This window comes from Lepidochelys kempii, chromosome 9, assembly GCF_965140285.1.
Source record: "Lepidochelys kempii isolate rLepKem1 chromosome 9, rLepKem1.hap1, whole genome shotgun sequence".
Taxonomy (NCBI): domain Eukaryota; kingdom Metazoa; phylum Chordata; order Testudines; family Cheloniidae; genus Lepidochelys; species Lepidochelys kempii.
In genome coordinates this window covers 64,107,028-64,120,804 of record NC_136388.1, presented here as the reverse complement: position 1 = coordinate 64,120,804, position 13,777 = coordinate 64,107,028, and the positions used below count along the sequence as shown (strand labels likewise).

General features: G+C 52.1%; 1 protein-coding gene across 1 annotated transcript; it reads right to left on the bottom strand.

The window, feature by feature from the left end:
• Positions 1 to 9,181: 9,181 nt before the first annotated feature.
• On the bottom strand, positions 9,182 to 9,871 carry CLDN2 (claudin 2). Its single transcript, XM_073358836.2, has one exon. The coding sequence runs from the start codon at positions 9,869 to 9,871 to the stop codon at positions 9,182 to 9,184; it is 690 nt and encodes a 229-aa protein (XP_073214937.1).
• Between the last annotated feature and the right edge of the window lie 3,906 nt (positions 9,872 to 13,777).

Genomic DNA, 13,777 nt, shown 5'->3' with positions numbered 1-13,777 from the left:
AATTTATAATCATGGGTAATCAAGACTGGCATAACCTGCAAAGAGAAGGTGGAGCGGTTGACGTCTTGATATAGAAAGAAATATGATGGGTAGGGTGAGGATAGGCCATGAAGGGGCTTCAAAGTGAAAGCAAGTTTTTGGGTGCAGTGGGGAAGGGGAAGCTAGTGGAGGGATGCAAAGAGAGAGGTGACATGGTGAAAGCCAGGAAAATGCTCTTTGCAGCAGCACTAATGCTGAACTCTGCAACCCCCAGATCCAGGTGTGGCTGCTGGTTTCTACCTAAATCTGTTTATGATGCCTGTATCGCACTTGGAGATAAGAGCATGTTAATATTTTATTGCCCATTGCTTGATCTGAGACAGCAGTCAGGCAACAAGGCAATCAAAACTAGCTTTAGTGGTGGGGATATATTTATATATGAGTCATCAAAGCAGGGCCACCACTTAGCAGAGAAGGCTGGGCTCTGGCCCTCCTGGTCCCACTCTTTCCGGTGTAGGGGTGGCGGAAGGGCTCTCAGGAATGGAAGTGATCCCTGTCCTTGGAAGGAAGTACAGTGGGAGTGCTGCTGCAGGGGTTGCACTGGTTGCTAAAGCCTGGGCGGAGGGGTCCCTCCTGCCCTGGCCACTAACTGGTGCCCTCAGTGCCTTGTTCTTTCTGTTTCACCGAGTCCATTGCACTCACTGTCCTGCTCGCCTTGGCCTTTCTTCAGAGTGATTCATCCTTGGTGTGTAGTGCATCATGGCCAGCCCTGCAAAGAAGGCTCTGAGGGCTGACAATAAACAACTTGCCCATCAAGATACAGGGCAGCCCAGCCCAGACAGCTGCGTAGGCATGGAGACAAAACGGGCCTCTGGCCCCTAGAGAGTGGGCCCTGAACTGAGTAGCTGAGCTGAGTTAGCAGAGGGGAGAAGACGGTCTTCTCTTTGGGCAGCATATTAAAAGAACCCGTCAATTGGGCATATTCCACTAGCAAGAAATTCACATTAACCTTGAGAAAACAAAGGCAGCTTGGAGAACAGGGAACTTCAGACAGTGCCACGTTTTCAACATTATTGTGCTGAATGAGCTTCTAGCCACCTCTGCAGCGTTTCCATCCCCAGCGCCCCACATTCATTCACGTGCCTGATTATTGACTGGCTTTGGTTCAAACAGGAAATGGTTCTGCTCACAAGTCCGTTCAGCTTGAGACATGCACAGCAGTGATGCAAATCGTGATACCTCGATGGTCTTGAAAAATACTCAGCTGCAGCAATATCCGCAGGCATTCTTTCGGGCTGCAGGGTGTGGGCCCCGGCTGTCGAATACCACAGTGCATACACCATGTCGCTGAGCTGGACTGTATTGGGAGACCCCCCGTCAATGACCTGCTTACTTGATTTAGTCTAATTGATCTCTTTCCCTATCATATATTGCAATCGTGTGTAGTGAAGATTGTGACTGGATTTATATGATCTGCCCAATTTTTTTCATTTTTCCTGTCCTTAATCCTAGTTTAAAAGTAAACCAGCTCATGTTTCGTCGGTCGCAGAGATTGTTGCAAGTTTCCAGCTGTGTTAAAGTTGGATGAAGGTCTGATGATGCATTTTGAAAAGCCTTATGCTAATTTTCTTTTGTTGTTTCATTACTCAAACACAGCTTGGCTTGGCTACTTCAGAGTTGGTTCCAGAGTGTCTGGGATGTAGCACACAGGACTTACTGGAGAAGGGGGCGCTTACTCTTGAAGTTCATTACAGGAGCTTGATGAAAGGATTGATCATGTATGAGGGACTTTTTGTGCCCTGTTGGCACACCACCTGAGTCTTGGATTCTGGGGCTTCCGTGAAAGCTTTCCCCATGCCTGCCAGAGCCAGTTCCTGTTAGTTACTATTTGTATTACAGCAGTACCAACTGAGCTCAGGGACCCATTGTTCTAGGCACTGTACAAACACCCAGTGAAAGACAGCTCCTGCCCTGGAGAGCTTACAGTCTCCGTAGACAAGACAGACAAATGATGAGAGGAGAAATAGAGTCACAGACAAGCAGAGGTCACGCAGCAGCTCAGCGGCAGTGCCAGGGATGGAATGTAGATCTAGCGCCCTTCCCACTGCTGACTCAACTTAAAAGTGCCACTAGGCCTATGGGCTGTCCACAGTAAGTTACCAGAGTAAATCACAATAGTACCTGGGCACTGTCTACATTAGGGCTCTGCTCCAGTATAGTTACGTTGATGCAAATTTCCCTGCTGCAATCAGGCCCCTAGATCTCTGGTTTCAGAGTCTTGTAAATTGTAACATTGGTTCCGGTTCACTTTACAATTGCTGCTAACTCTGGAGTTCTGCTTGGAGCCTTAAGTGCTCATGGATCAAGCCTGACACTCTGTTTTTGAAATGAAAAAGGAAATTCCAAGGCAGTGATTCGAAGTTCCTATTGGTAATTTAAAAGAACGTTAGATTTACAAAAGCCACACATTGTGCTAAGAAACTCTACTTTAAGGTTACGCATACTTCTTGTCTATTACGTTATCCTAAACAACCTTAATGTTGCCCCGGTAGCCCTGCAAATTGTGTGCCCAACTCTCAGACATCCTTTCACCCATGCACCTTACATCTGTTACTTTGATTATATCCGCCATATATTCTGTTCTTCCCTCAGCCTGTCCTGTGAATTGGGAGCGCTCTCAGCCCTTAATTGTAGCTGCTGGGGTGTTGAATCTTTTAACAAAAGAGCTTTACTTCTGACTGTTTGTTCAGATATTTGGGTTAATTAGGAGTGGCTAAAAATAAACCTCAGAATTTTTAATAATCTGAATAAAGTATCCCCTTTTCTCAATCAGGTCTCCCTGAATATTGATGATATCGTAAACCTGCTGGTTCTCCTGTCAGCTGTAGAATCTTTGAGGAGGGGCAGGACAACACTGGACAGACAAAACCTGAATTTCTAGGGCAGGGGAAAAAATTATTTCAAGTCACCATTGTACATCATCTGCAAAGAAGCAAGCATTTACAATTGAATGGCTTAAGTAAATGTAAATAGCGCCTGGTCTACACTCCAGTTAGGCCGACACAAGGCAGCTTATGTCGACCTAACTATGGAAGTGTCACCATTAAAATTTCACTCTCACCGACATAACTGCCACGCTACGCCGACTTCATAACTCCACCTCCATGAGTGGCACAGAGTCAAGGTTGACGTAGTTAGGTCACTGACACTGTGTTGCTTGCATTGACTGTTACTGGCTTTCGGAAGCTGTCCCACAATGCCCGGTACTGACAGTACGGTTGGTACAAGTGCTCCTGGTGAGCACATGCACTGCTGACACAAGAAGCATAGTGTGGACGTGCAAAAGCGATTTAATTACTGTGGTGGCTGTATGCTGATGTAACTTAGGCCAAGATAATTTTGTAGGGTAGACATGTCCTGAGTGATGAACTCACCATCTTTCCCCAACTCAAATGAAGGTGTCTTTTTCTGTGAGGAACAGTCTTTAGAAAGGACTTGCTGCACAGTAGGGGGCTAGCGTTCGCAGAGCCCTCTGTTCTATTGCCACCTGCTGCAGTGAGTTTTCTTCTTGTCCTGTGCTCTTTCTGCTGAACCGGGACCCCAGTTCCCTCTCCTGCCCCTGTGGCCGGTTACCACCAATACATGGGTTGGTCAACAGATTGGTCCCACCAACCTATTTGCTCATCCATCTCAGGGCCTTTTGTGGCTTTTGATCCCTCGTGCCCTTTGTGGAAGAGATTTCAGGCTCATTGTTTTGCTCCAGAGGAAGCTGGGCCCAGAGAGGCGAAGGCCCTTTGCCTTGCTATGAGCTGCAGCCTCCCCTAACTAATGTCTCCATTATCACTGGGGACAGGTCCCTGGGGTTGCTGCTGCAACAAACTTGGAGGGGAGAAAGCATGAGTCATGCTATTATCAGGAGTATTAGCGCTTCAGATAAATATAATTTCCCTTGTGCAAGGTTAATGGTGGAGGCGGTGACGTCTGAGCAGTGAACCTCCTGCCCCGCTTGCCCTGCTAATCTAAATTGCTTTATGTTGGGACAGCATGTAGGGAACTTTTAAAACTGAACCCGATGCCCTCAAGTTCATAAAAGGAATTTTGGCAAGTGAAGAGGCATTCACTGTGCACCAGATAAGGATTAGCTGGAGGATGTTCATACTGATACTGAGCCCAGCGATGTGTGATTCCTGGTCGCAGTGCACTGGCCATGCCAGCCATGACTACAGAGTTCTGCAGGGCTCTGTAATGTAGTGCTTGGTCAGTGCCACCCCAGACCTCAGCAGGGTGGGGCAACACCGTGGCAAAACCAGCTGCCCTCTAAACGATGGATGGTCCCTGCAGACTCTGCCAGTGCTCCAGTCTGGCTGGACTGTCCCTTATCACCTTTATCCATTGTCGCACATGTTTGTTTCATCGCTGCATCATCAACAACCTATGCTGTTGCCATGGTGTGCTTTCCTCTAGCTTATTGCATCTGTGCAGGGCTTTTTAATTATAAAGTATCTAACAATGTAGCCATGGGCTCATGGCATGTGTAGAGCATATTGAGGCTGCCATGTTTAATTAGTTTATTCCTCATTTTTGATCAATGCCTCTCATAAAACGCGGCAGAGCCAGCATAAGCACGTCACCAAAATCCTTCATCTCTGACCTCTCAGAGTGGGTGGCAGAGTTCAGCTGAATGTGCCCTGGAAATACACAACTCTGTAAGGCACCCTTGTCTCCTGAGCCCCAAGGCACTGGGATGAGAGTGTCCCGTGGCTCAGCTGGACAGATTGGGAAACTGACCATGGTGGTACAGAGTGCGCCATGTTGTCCTCCAGCAAGTTAGAGGATTTATGAGAAACCAGTTTGCTCATCGAGAGGGGTCTTGCACTGTGATTGCTGACCCAGCCTGCTGCAGCATAGCATCGTGGTCTGAGCTCAGGCCTGGAAGCCAGGAATGCCTATATTTAGACTAGCTGTACCACTGCCTTGCTTTTTTGGGGGGCAAGCTACCCCACGCACTGTCAGTTTACCTATCTGTAAAATGGGACCAATAAAATCCACCTTACAGGCATTGGGGAGGATGAACTGGTGTCTGCGAGAGCTACAGAAATGCCAGAAATTACTAGCAAAGGCAGGGCTTGTAAATGTTTGGAGAGATCCTCGTTAGCCTCAGTGTTTTAATGTGACAGGCAGAGGCTATTTTGTTGCCTGTTTTCCCAGGTTGGGCCGTGACTTTGGCCCTCTCTGATCTTTTTCTTTCTTTAAGTGTCTCAAGGATTAAACATTCCAGCTTCTGGGTCTCTCACTCCCTAGAGAGCTTATTTAATATTCCTTCCATGGGGTAAGTGTATGGCTGTCCCTGCACAGGGAAGTGCTCTGTTTATGTGTGAAACAGGTACAGCCTGGGCAGTGCAAGCTGCCCTCAGCTCAGACCCACAGGGGGCTGCAGGGAGGGGGGTTCTCTCCCCATGGCCTCTCCCTTCCTGTTCCCAAATACCAAGGGAGTGAACTGTGATTACAGTGCCTGTGTGATGACACCTGCCTGCTAATATGCCAATGACTGTGTTACTGCTGCCCTAGGTTGGATTTGTCCCCTTGTCCTGAAGGTGAAAGATGCTGTCTCAGTACCAGTCCTCCGAGCCAGATGGTCCCCCACACAACTAGCTTGAAAGATACTCCTTTGCTCACCTATAGCATGTTCCTGTGGAGGGTCTCAAAGCACTTGGCAAATATCAGTGCATTTAGGCCTGGCAGTTCCCCCTCTGAGATAGGTGGCTGTTACCCCCATTTTACAGATAGGGAAACTGAGGCATAGAGTGATGGTGTGACCGGCTAAGGCCCCATGGCCAATTGCTGGTAGCACTGGGTATAGAGCCTAGACTCCAATTCCCTGGCCTGGCTGCTAGCCCAGAGGCTTTCCCACCTGTGGTCTGCAGAGACCTGCCTGGTCACGTGGTGCCGGCTCTCCTTATTCTGGCGGAGAACAGATGGGGTAGTGGACTGAAGAGCAACAGGGGATGTTGGCTCTAATTTTTAAGAACACCAAAGACTGATCGAGAGAGAGAGAGAAACACCCCGGTTCTCTCTGTCTGTGTACACAGCTTCTGCAGGGATGTTATGCCCGTGCATGGGGGGAGACGGCCCATGATTGCTGTGTATTGCCACAGCCCCTAAAGATCGCAGCCAAGATCAGGGCCCCTTGTGCTGCGTTGGGAGGTGGTAAGGACAGTCCTTACCCCCAGACGCTGACTCTCTCCATAAGGGAATAGTCCTCACCAAGAGTGAAAGTGGATTGAAACCGGCCTGGGATCTCTCACTGCACCAGCCAAAGAGGAGAGGAGTTGTGCAGAAGTGGTGTTTACCCAAACCAGAGAGAGGATTGGGAGCTGCACTCCCCTGCTCCATTGTCCCTTGACCCTGGTCCATGCTGTGAAAACACTTGGGTTCCCTCACACTGGGAAACGCTCTCTGATCACAATGGGGTGGAGGCTGCCACAGGATGCAAACCTGCATCTTCTGCTTCTCCACTCACCTCCTGGACTCATCTTCAGTTGCTAGAAGTGACTGACATGTTGGAGGAGCAGACAGAGCGAAGCTGTGAGTGACAGAGCGGTGCAGAGACAGTGCAGCTAGACAGATGGCAGGCACCGGCCCTCAGCATGGAGCGGGAGACCAGAACCTCTGGTGTTCCAGTTCTGGGGAGCACTGGACTGGAGTGTTTGCCCTGGGAAAGAAGGGCTCCCCTGGCTTTGGGCTGTTAGTTAGCAAAGGATAATATGATGTTCTGATGCACAGGATTGCTTGGGGGGATGGAGTCAGTGGCCCATCTGATCTGCCAATGCCAGTCACGTCAGGGTTACTCCCCAGGCTCCCTACCTGTGCGATCCCTTCTCACTGGGGGAGCTTTCCTGCAGACTCCGAGCAGGGATCATTTCACACATGGGCCTGGAAGGTCTTGTCATGTATCCTGGCTAGTGTTGCTGTGTGCCTGTGGACACGTGCCCTGTCCCCCTCAGCTCATTGTTGGAGCCAGTGGCCAGAGCAAGAGGCAACGTGCGGTCCGATTTGGGCCATGTGGGGCCCTGGGCTGGTGCAGCAGAAGGCTGCACATGCTTTTTGCTATGAGGATTAGCCTAGGCAGAGAGAGAGAGGAAGGGTTGAAGCACAGAAGGCATCAGGGAAGAAGGCTCAGTGTCTGAGGGGAAACCATGCAGTGTTCGCCAACCTCAGCATAGGAAGGGGGCATTTAAATGGCCATTGCTAGCACAGGTCCTTCGGGATGCCCAGATCAGCCACCCCCTGGAGCTGGGGTGGGAGCATTTGTGAAGTCCCTGTGTGTTTCCATTGTAATGTGCAAACTTTCACGCACACAGGACAGCGAGGACATCGCCCCTGCCACCGGGGCTATTCCCCTAAATCCCTAGTCCCTTTCCTGCCCCCCCTCACACACACACCTGCTCAGTGCTGTGTGCAGCTGCCGCCCTCCACCGCTGAAGAACATGCAAAGGAGCTTTCACTGGAAGTCTCAGGGCCCATCAGTCATCCAGCGAGGGTCGCTGCTAGGCAAGGAGTGCCCTCTGCCCTCCGCAAGACAGCCCCTGTGAGCTGGGGAATGCCAGGCTGCTCTTAGACTAGCTTTGCCTGTGGGGCTCTGAATTAACAGCAGGGAGTGATGCACGGGGCGTCACACAGCTGTTTGCGCCACGCACAAGACAGGAGGGTCTCATGTGAGGAGGACCCCACCAATAACCCCTTTATAACAATACTGTGTGCCTGTTGAGAGACCCCTTAATAACAATACTGTGTGCCTGTTGAGAGACCCTTCCAGTCTAGGGTCTCCAGGCATTTACCAAGGCAGGTGTTAGCTCTGTTTTACATGGAGGAATGGAGTCTTGCCCAAGGTCACTGGCAGAGCTGGGCTTAAGCTCAGGCATTCCTGGCTCCCCGGGCACTGCTCCATCCACTGGACCATGCTGTCTCTCTGCTCCCTGCGAATCTCTGGCAGGACTGGAGCTGTGCTCCCAGAGGTAATAGGGTTGTGCTAATATATCTACTCTCCGCACTGAGCTCCTGTCACCTGTTTACCTCAGGGCCCAGTTCTGTTCCCCAAAGGTCAGTGGGTATTTTCCCACTGAGTTGAGTGGGACCAGAATTGGGCCCTTCCTGAGCAGCAGCCTGTCTTCTTTTAGATCTGTTTGTTTACTCGGACCATCTGCAAGGGGCCGTGGCGTTCTCATGCCCGAGGGTCACGGCTCTTCAAAGCCAAGCACGGAAACAAACACAGGATTGCACGGGGGTTGGGTTTGGGGCTCCCAGTCCCCTTTGAAATATACCTCCGAGCCTCTGCCCTCTGGCTGGGCATCAAGTGGGCAGCTGTAATGGGCACAAGATGGCCTGGCCCAGCGTGGGTGGGGTTCCCTGGGGGTGAGGGCAGAGCCCCTTCGGCGCAGAAGGAAAGCTAAGTCAGCTTCAGCATGACTGTAACACAGATTTATTGCAATGCCTCATCATTCTTGACCCACGGGGCCATTCAGCAAATGTGCTGCTCCCGGAGAGCTGCTGCCTCTTCCCCCCACCCCCCTCCCCAAATCACTCCAAAGTACAGTAAGTGCTTCATGGCCAGTCCTAGCAAGCTCACCCCTGGCCCACCGCCCTGTCAAACGCTCTTCCACCTGCTGTGTGACTGCACCCTCCCATCTTCACTGTCCTTCACCTGCAGGCGGGCGGCATTGGCAAACATGCCCCTTGTTCTGTGTCCAGTGCACATGAGCACGCAGGCCAGTGACCACTTGCGAGAGCCAGGTGCTGGGGCTGCGTTCCACAAGTCCGTCTATTGCTGTGCCGACTGAGCACTTGCTGCTCTCATGCGGACGGCCATCTGGGATGCTGCTCTTCCTCTTGGTGCAGAGGGGGGTTCCCAATGGAGAGTGCTCCCCTGGGCTTGTGTTTTGCTGCCTGCCACTTGAGGGGGCTATGGCAGAAGGCCAGAACCAGCCTAGTCCATGCGAGCTGCTGAGTGCCTTGTGGGAGCATCGGTCAGTCAGTGGAAATTGGGATTCAAGGACAAGTGCATGAGAGAGACGAGCTCGAGTGATTGGTTCGGCCTCTCCTCTTACCTCCCCCAGTCCAGTCCTTCTGAGTGGCCCCCAAGGCAGGTGAGGGTTTTAGATACCGGCTGCCTTACTGCTGGGGAGTTGGCCAGGCCTTGGGGCTCCTACACGTACCCAGTCAAGTTGTAGCCATTGAACTCACTCTTAGGTTTTTGAGTATGGCTGATGGATGGCTGGGGGGTCACCAGGGCTTTGGATTGGTAGGCGCTCTGGTACGTTGTCTCAGACTCCCGGGGCGGGCAGGATGCAGAGAGGATGCAACCGCCAAGGAGGGTTAGCAAGGCTGAGACAATGCCCAGGTACAACGCTTCCCCCATCTCATACTTGGCGCTGTCTGGGAGGATCGGGTTGTAGAAATCTCGCAGCAGCACGTGGGTGCTCCACACCACGGGGATGAAACACAGCACACCCCCCACGATGAAGATCACACCCCCTGTCACTGCTACCCTGTCCTTGGCAGAGGAGCCCTTAGCGAAGATGGTACACTTCATCCCCATCACGGAAACGATACAGGCCAGCGAGGAGACGGCACAGGAGGTCACCATCAAAGCCTGAGCTGCCTGGATATCGGACGGCAGGGCCAGCAGGGAGTTGTAGCTATCACACTGGGTGACTCCGGTGCTTTGTATGGCACATTCCATCCAAAGGCCCCGGGTGAAGCCCACCGCCGTCACGATGCTGGAGCCAATGTAGGAGTTTTTCTTCCAGCTGGGTAGGAGCGTGGTGATCACTGTGCCCAGCAACCCCAGCCCCGCCAGGATGTAGCCCACAAGCTGTAGCCCGACTGAGATCATCTTCAGTCGCTCTCCTCACCTGGCTGTGGCTGACTGCTCCTGCCTTTCCTTGCTGGCTGCCTGGCTCCTCACCACCAGCCCCTTTCCTGTCTTTCTATTGTCCCAGCTGTTGGAGAGCAGCTCGGTGATCTGGGCTTATCTCCTCCCCGGTCCTTGTATGCTAGGTCTGTGGGGCTATCTGTGTGGGAGCAGGAGAGAGGGGAGGAGAAACTCCCTGGAAGGAAAAAAAAATCCATAGCAGATTAAATATTGACCAGAGACTTCTGAGAGATGCCAAGTGCCCTTTCACCTCCGCTATCATTCCAAACAAGTTTTTGAGAGAAAAAGCCCCCCAAATAATAAACTCAACCAAGGGAGTCTAAATGTGCCTTGGTGGCAGGGGCCTGGCGAAACACCCATGTGCAGGAACATGAGACGAATCAGAGCTTTGCTCCACATCTCCATGTTCCCTTCCAGCCCGGCTGCTGGATCAGCGGCTAGTGGCACGTGCCATTGCATTGCCTGAGCTGGGGCACCCTGCGATTAGACGCTCTCTCTCTCTCTCTCCTGCAGCCTGGTGGGGAATCGCCTATGGCTGCCCACAGATCCTGACCCCTCTGGCCCCCTGTGTTTGAGAACACCACCTCCCCGGAGCCATCTCCACCAGCCATCGCTAATGTCATGCACATAGGGAAGGAGTGCGCTGTAAGTGCCAGGCCAGCGCCCAGCTCCCTGTCAGCCCAGGCCAGTTTGAGCAGTAATGCAAAGGCAGCCTGAGGGGTAGTGCTGTCAGGATGCAAAGCCCTTCAAAACAGAGACCCTGTCCCTGCTCCGAGGTTCCGCTCATCTGGGATGACTCCACCTTTATCCCTAGGTGCAGCAGGGACTGGGCCAGGGAGGAGGCTGTGTGTTTCCCTCCTGAAGAAGATCCCCTAGGCTCCCTCGCTGACTGCCTGATGGGAACAGCACTAGTGAGAAGGCGCAGCTCCAGGATGCTGTCCCTGGGAGCCCTGCCGTGGCAGCTCAGGTGACAGCAGAGACCTGACCCTGAAGAAGCTCACCCTTCGGAGGTGAGGGGACAGCTCAGGTCTCCATGTCCATCTCATCCTGGGCTCTCTCACACTGCTCCCCACCCTCAGCTACAAACCTGTTTCCTCTGGGGCATGCAACTGCTTGGCCCCTGCCTGGCATTCGCTGGCCAATTCAGCACTTCTTAATGCTGTAGGAGCAGAATTCATTTCTGCTGGGGTTCCTGCCACTCCTGGTGTGTACAGCACAGCAACGCATAGGCCTCTGAGCACTGGGATGGAGGGAGGAAAGGTCTCCTGGCCCCTGTGCTTTCTGCCCTCAGTTACGTTCTCCTCAGTGCAGGGCTCGTTCTCCTGCATTTTCTCCCGTTCCTTGTGGTGTTTTCAGGACCTGCCACCCCAGGTGGCTTCGGCTGAGCACTGGGAGGGACCTTGCCCCCTGTCGCACAAGCTTAGAGTCCAGTAGCTAACACAATCCAGTTGGGAAGCTTCCAGGGAAATGCCAGAGAGCAGTGGGATGGCCCTTGGGAGTGGATCTGATCATCCTGCTTTGGGAAAATCTTTATTTTGAATTCAGCCCCTTTCCCTCTTAAAACATCTTCTGAATAAGCCCATCCCCTTGCAATCAGTGGTTCCCCAGTGGGTTTGGGGCTACATTTGGGGATCACTGCAGTTCTGAGCTTAAGCCATAGTGTGCACCAGTGCCTCGTGGCTGAATCCCCCAGAGCCTCAGACTGCGGGGGAGGAAAGCAGGCTGTGTTTAGGATCGCTTCCTAATCTTTCCTTGGAGGGGAAGCTGAGACATGTGAGAGAGAGGACTGTGGCCTGAAAGGGAATGACATCATCTGGGAATTAACTGCTGCAGAGACATGCTTTGCTTTTTGTCTTTGGTTTGGTGACCAAGCAGGGCCCCAGGCTTCCAGCAAGGAGTGCTATATTGCCTAGTGACACCTGCAGCTCTAACCCAGATTGTCACATTAGTGGGGAGAACTTAAATTTGCTGGTTGTGTTGGCCAGGTACACTCCTTTCACAGGCTGGCCTTTCTGGGTCCCAGGCAAACCCTGTCTGCTAACAGCCTGGGCCAGAGAGACACCTCAGTTAAGTAACTAAGGCCTGGGATGTGAAGTCAGAAGACCTGGTTTCTCTTCCTGCCTCTGCTAGTGAGTTGCTGTTGACCATGTGCAAGTCACTTAGGTCAGATGTGGGCAGCTGGAATTAATGGGTGAGTTGAGATGCCTAGGGCCTGATTTCCCCAGGCACTTAATGCCCATGCCTCTCCTAGCCACCAATGGTGTCTCCAGCTGGGCACCTAAAAATGGAGATGCCTGAGTTGGTGGAAATGATATTTTGAAAATGTTGGTCGCCACCTGTCTATGCCTCAATATTCCCATCCCCAGCCCAGGGGTCTGCCTGCTCAGGAAAGTGCTTTGTAATCTGCAGAGGAAAAGCACTGCCTAAGTGTAAAGTGTTTATAATAATGTCAGCCTAGGAGAGGTTCTGTAACTGTCCTAGGGGACTTGGGTGAGCCACGGTTGCTGATTTCAGGTGGAGAGAGGGATCCTTTTGTTAGCAGCCCCTCAGTTGGCACAAGGAGGAAACAAACTTGACAGCAGTGCAGTGCAGTGCAGTGCACCTGCTGCTTGGCAGTGACAATAGCCCAGGCTGGGATTGTGAACGATCCCTAAGGGCTGCTCTTGTTCTGTACTCACGCTGCTGTTCGGTGCTCTGCTGGGGTATTTCTCCAGCTGCAGCACCTCTCCTTGGCCCTCCATTGTCTCTGGCTTCCGCCAGGCCCCTCCCAGTATGGCATGACAACATGGACACATGTAGACCGCTGCATTATACGTATACTTCTGGAGTTTTGCAGCAAATGAATGTCTTTCCCTGTCCCCGTTTGTTCCAAAAATTCCCACAGGTGCATTCAGAAATGGGGGCTGGCACCCCTAAAAGACACAGCCATTGCAGGCCAGCTGCCTCTTTCCCTGGGAAAGTCAGCACCCTGCTTTGACAGTTGGGTTGCCAATTTTGGTTGGATATATTCCTGGAGGTTTCATCATGTGAAATAATCTTTAATTAAAGATTAATTTTTAATTTCTGGAGACTCTGGGATGATCCTGGAGGGTTGGCAACCCTCTTTGAAAGCAACAACCCGAGAGAGAATAGAACACAGCAAAAGAGTCTCTGGCCTGTCCCCTTTCCCTCAGATCTGCCTCGTGATCATTTTGTTGCAAGTTTTCCCAACATGTCTTTGTTTCCCTCCCTGCCACCAGCGCCCCCACACCCCAGCCCAGCAGTTTGATGGTATCCCAGCTGTCTACCTTCGGTGTTTCTGTTGAGCACATCACACTAGTCTCTTGGCACTGCCCCTGTTAGTCCCAGGGCATTTCACTGGTGCCAACCGTCTGGGTCGTATCACAGCTCTGATGTGACCTCTGGAGATGACTGCAGTGTGGACTCCAAAAGCGGAGAGACATGTTGTTCAAAGGTCTGGCTTAAGCCCTGCCAAGTGACATAGGCAGAGCTGCATCCCCCGTCCCTGAAATGCAGCCAGGAAGAGAATCATAGAATTGTAGGACTGGAAGACACCTCAAGAAGTCATTTAGTTTAGTCCCCTGCACTCATGGCAGGACTAAGTATTAAAGAGGAGTGTTGAAAGCCAGCAGCAGCCTGTATGTATGGCTTAGCGACACTCTGCGAGGGCATTGGGACTGGCTCAGGCCAGGCCAGGAAGTGAAGAAAGGAACGAGGGGAAATCTCATCCTGGCACCAGGGCCGGCTCTAGGCACCAGCAAAGCAAGCACGTGCTTGGGGCGGCACAGTTCCAGGGGCGGCGTTCCGGCCACCCTTTTTTTTTTTTTTTTTGCTTGGGCCGTTGCGCTCTTGGAGCTTGGGGCAGCA

Coding starts and splice junctions, on each gene's coding strand:
- CLDN2 (XM_073358836.2), bottom strand. CDS start 9,871: ATGATCTCAGTCGGGCTACAGCTTGTGGGCTACATCCTGGCGGGGCTG.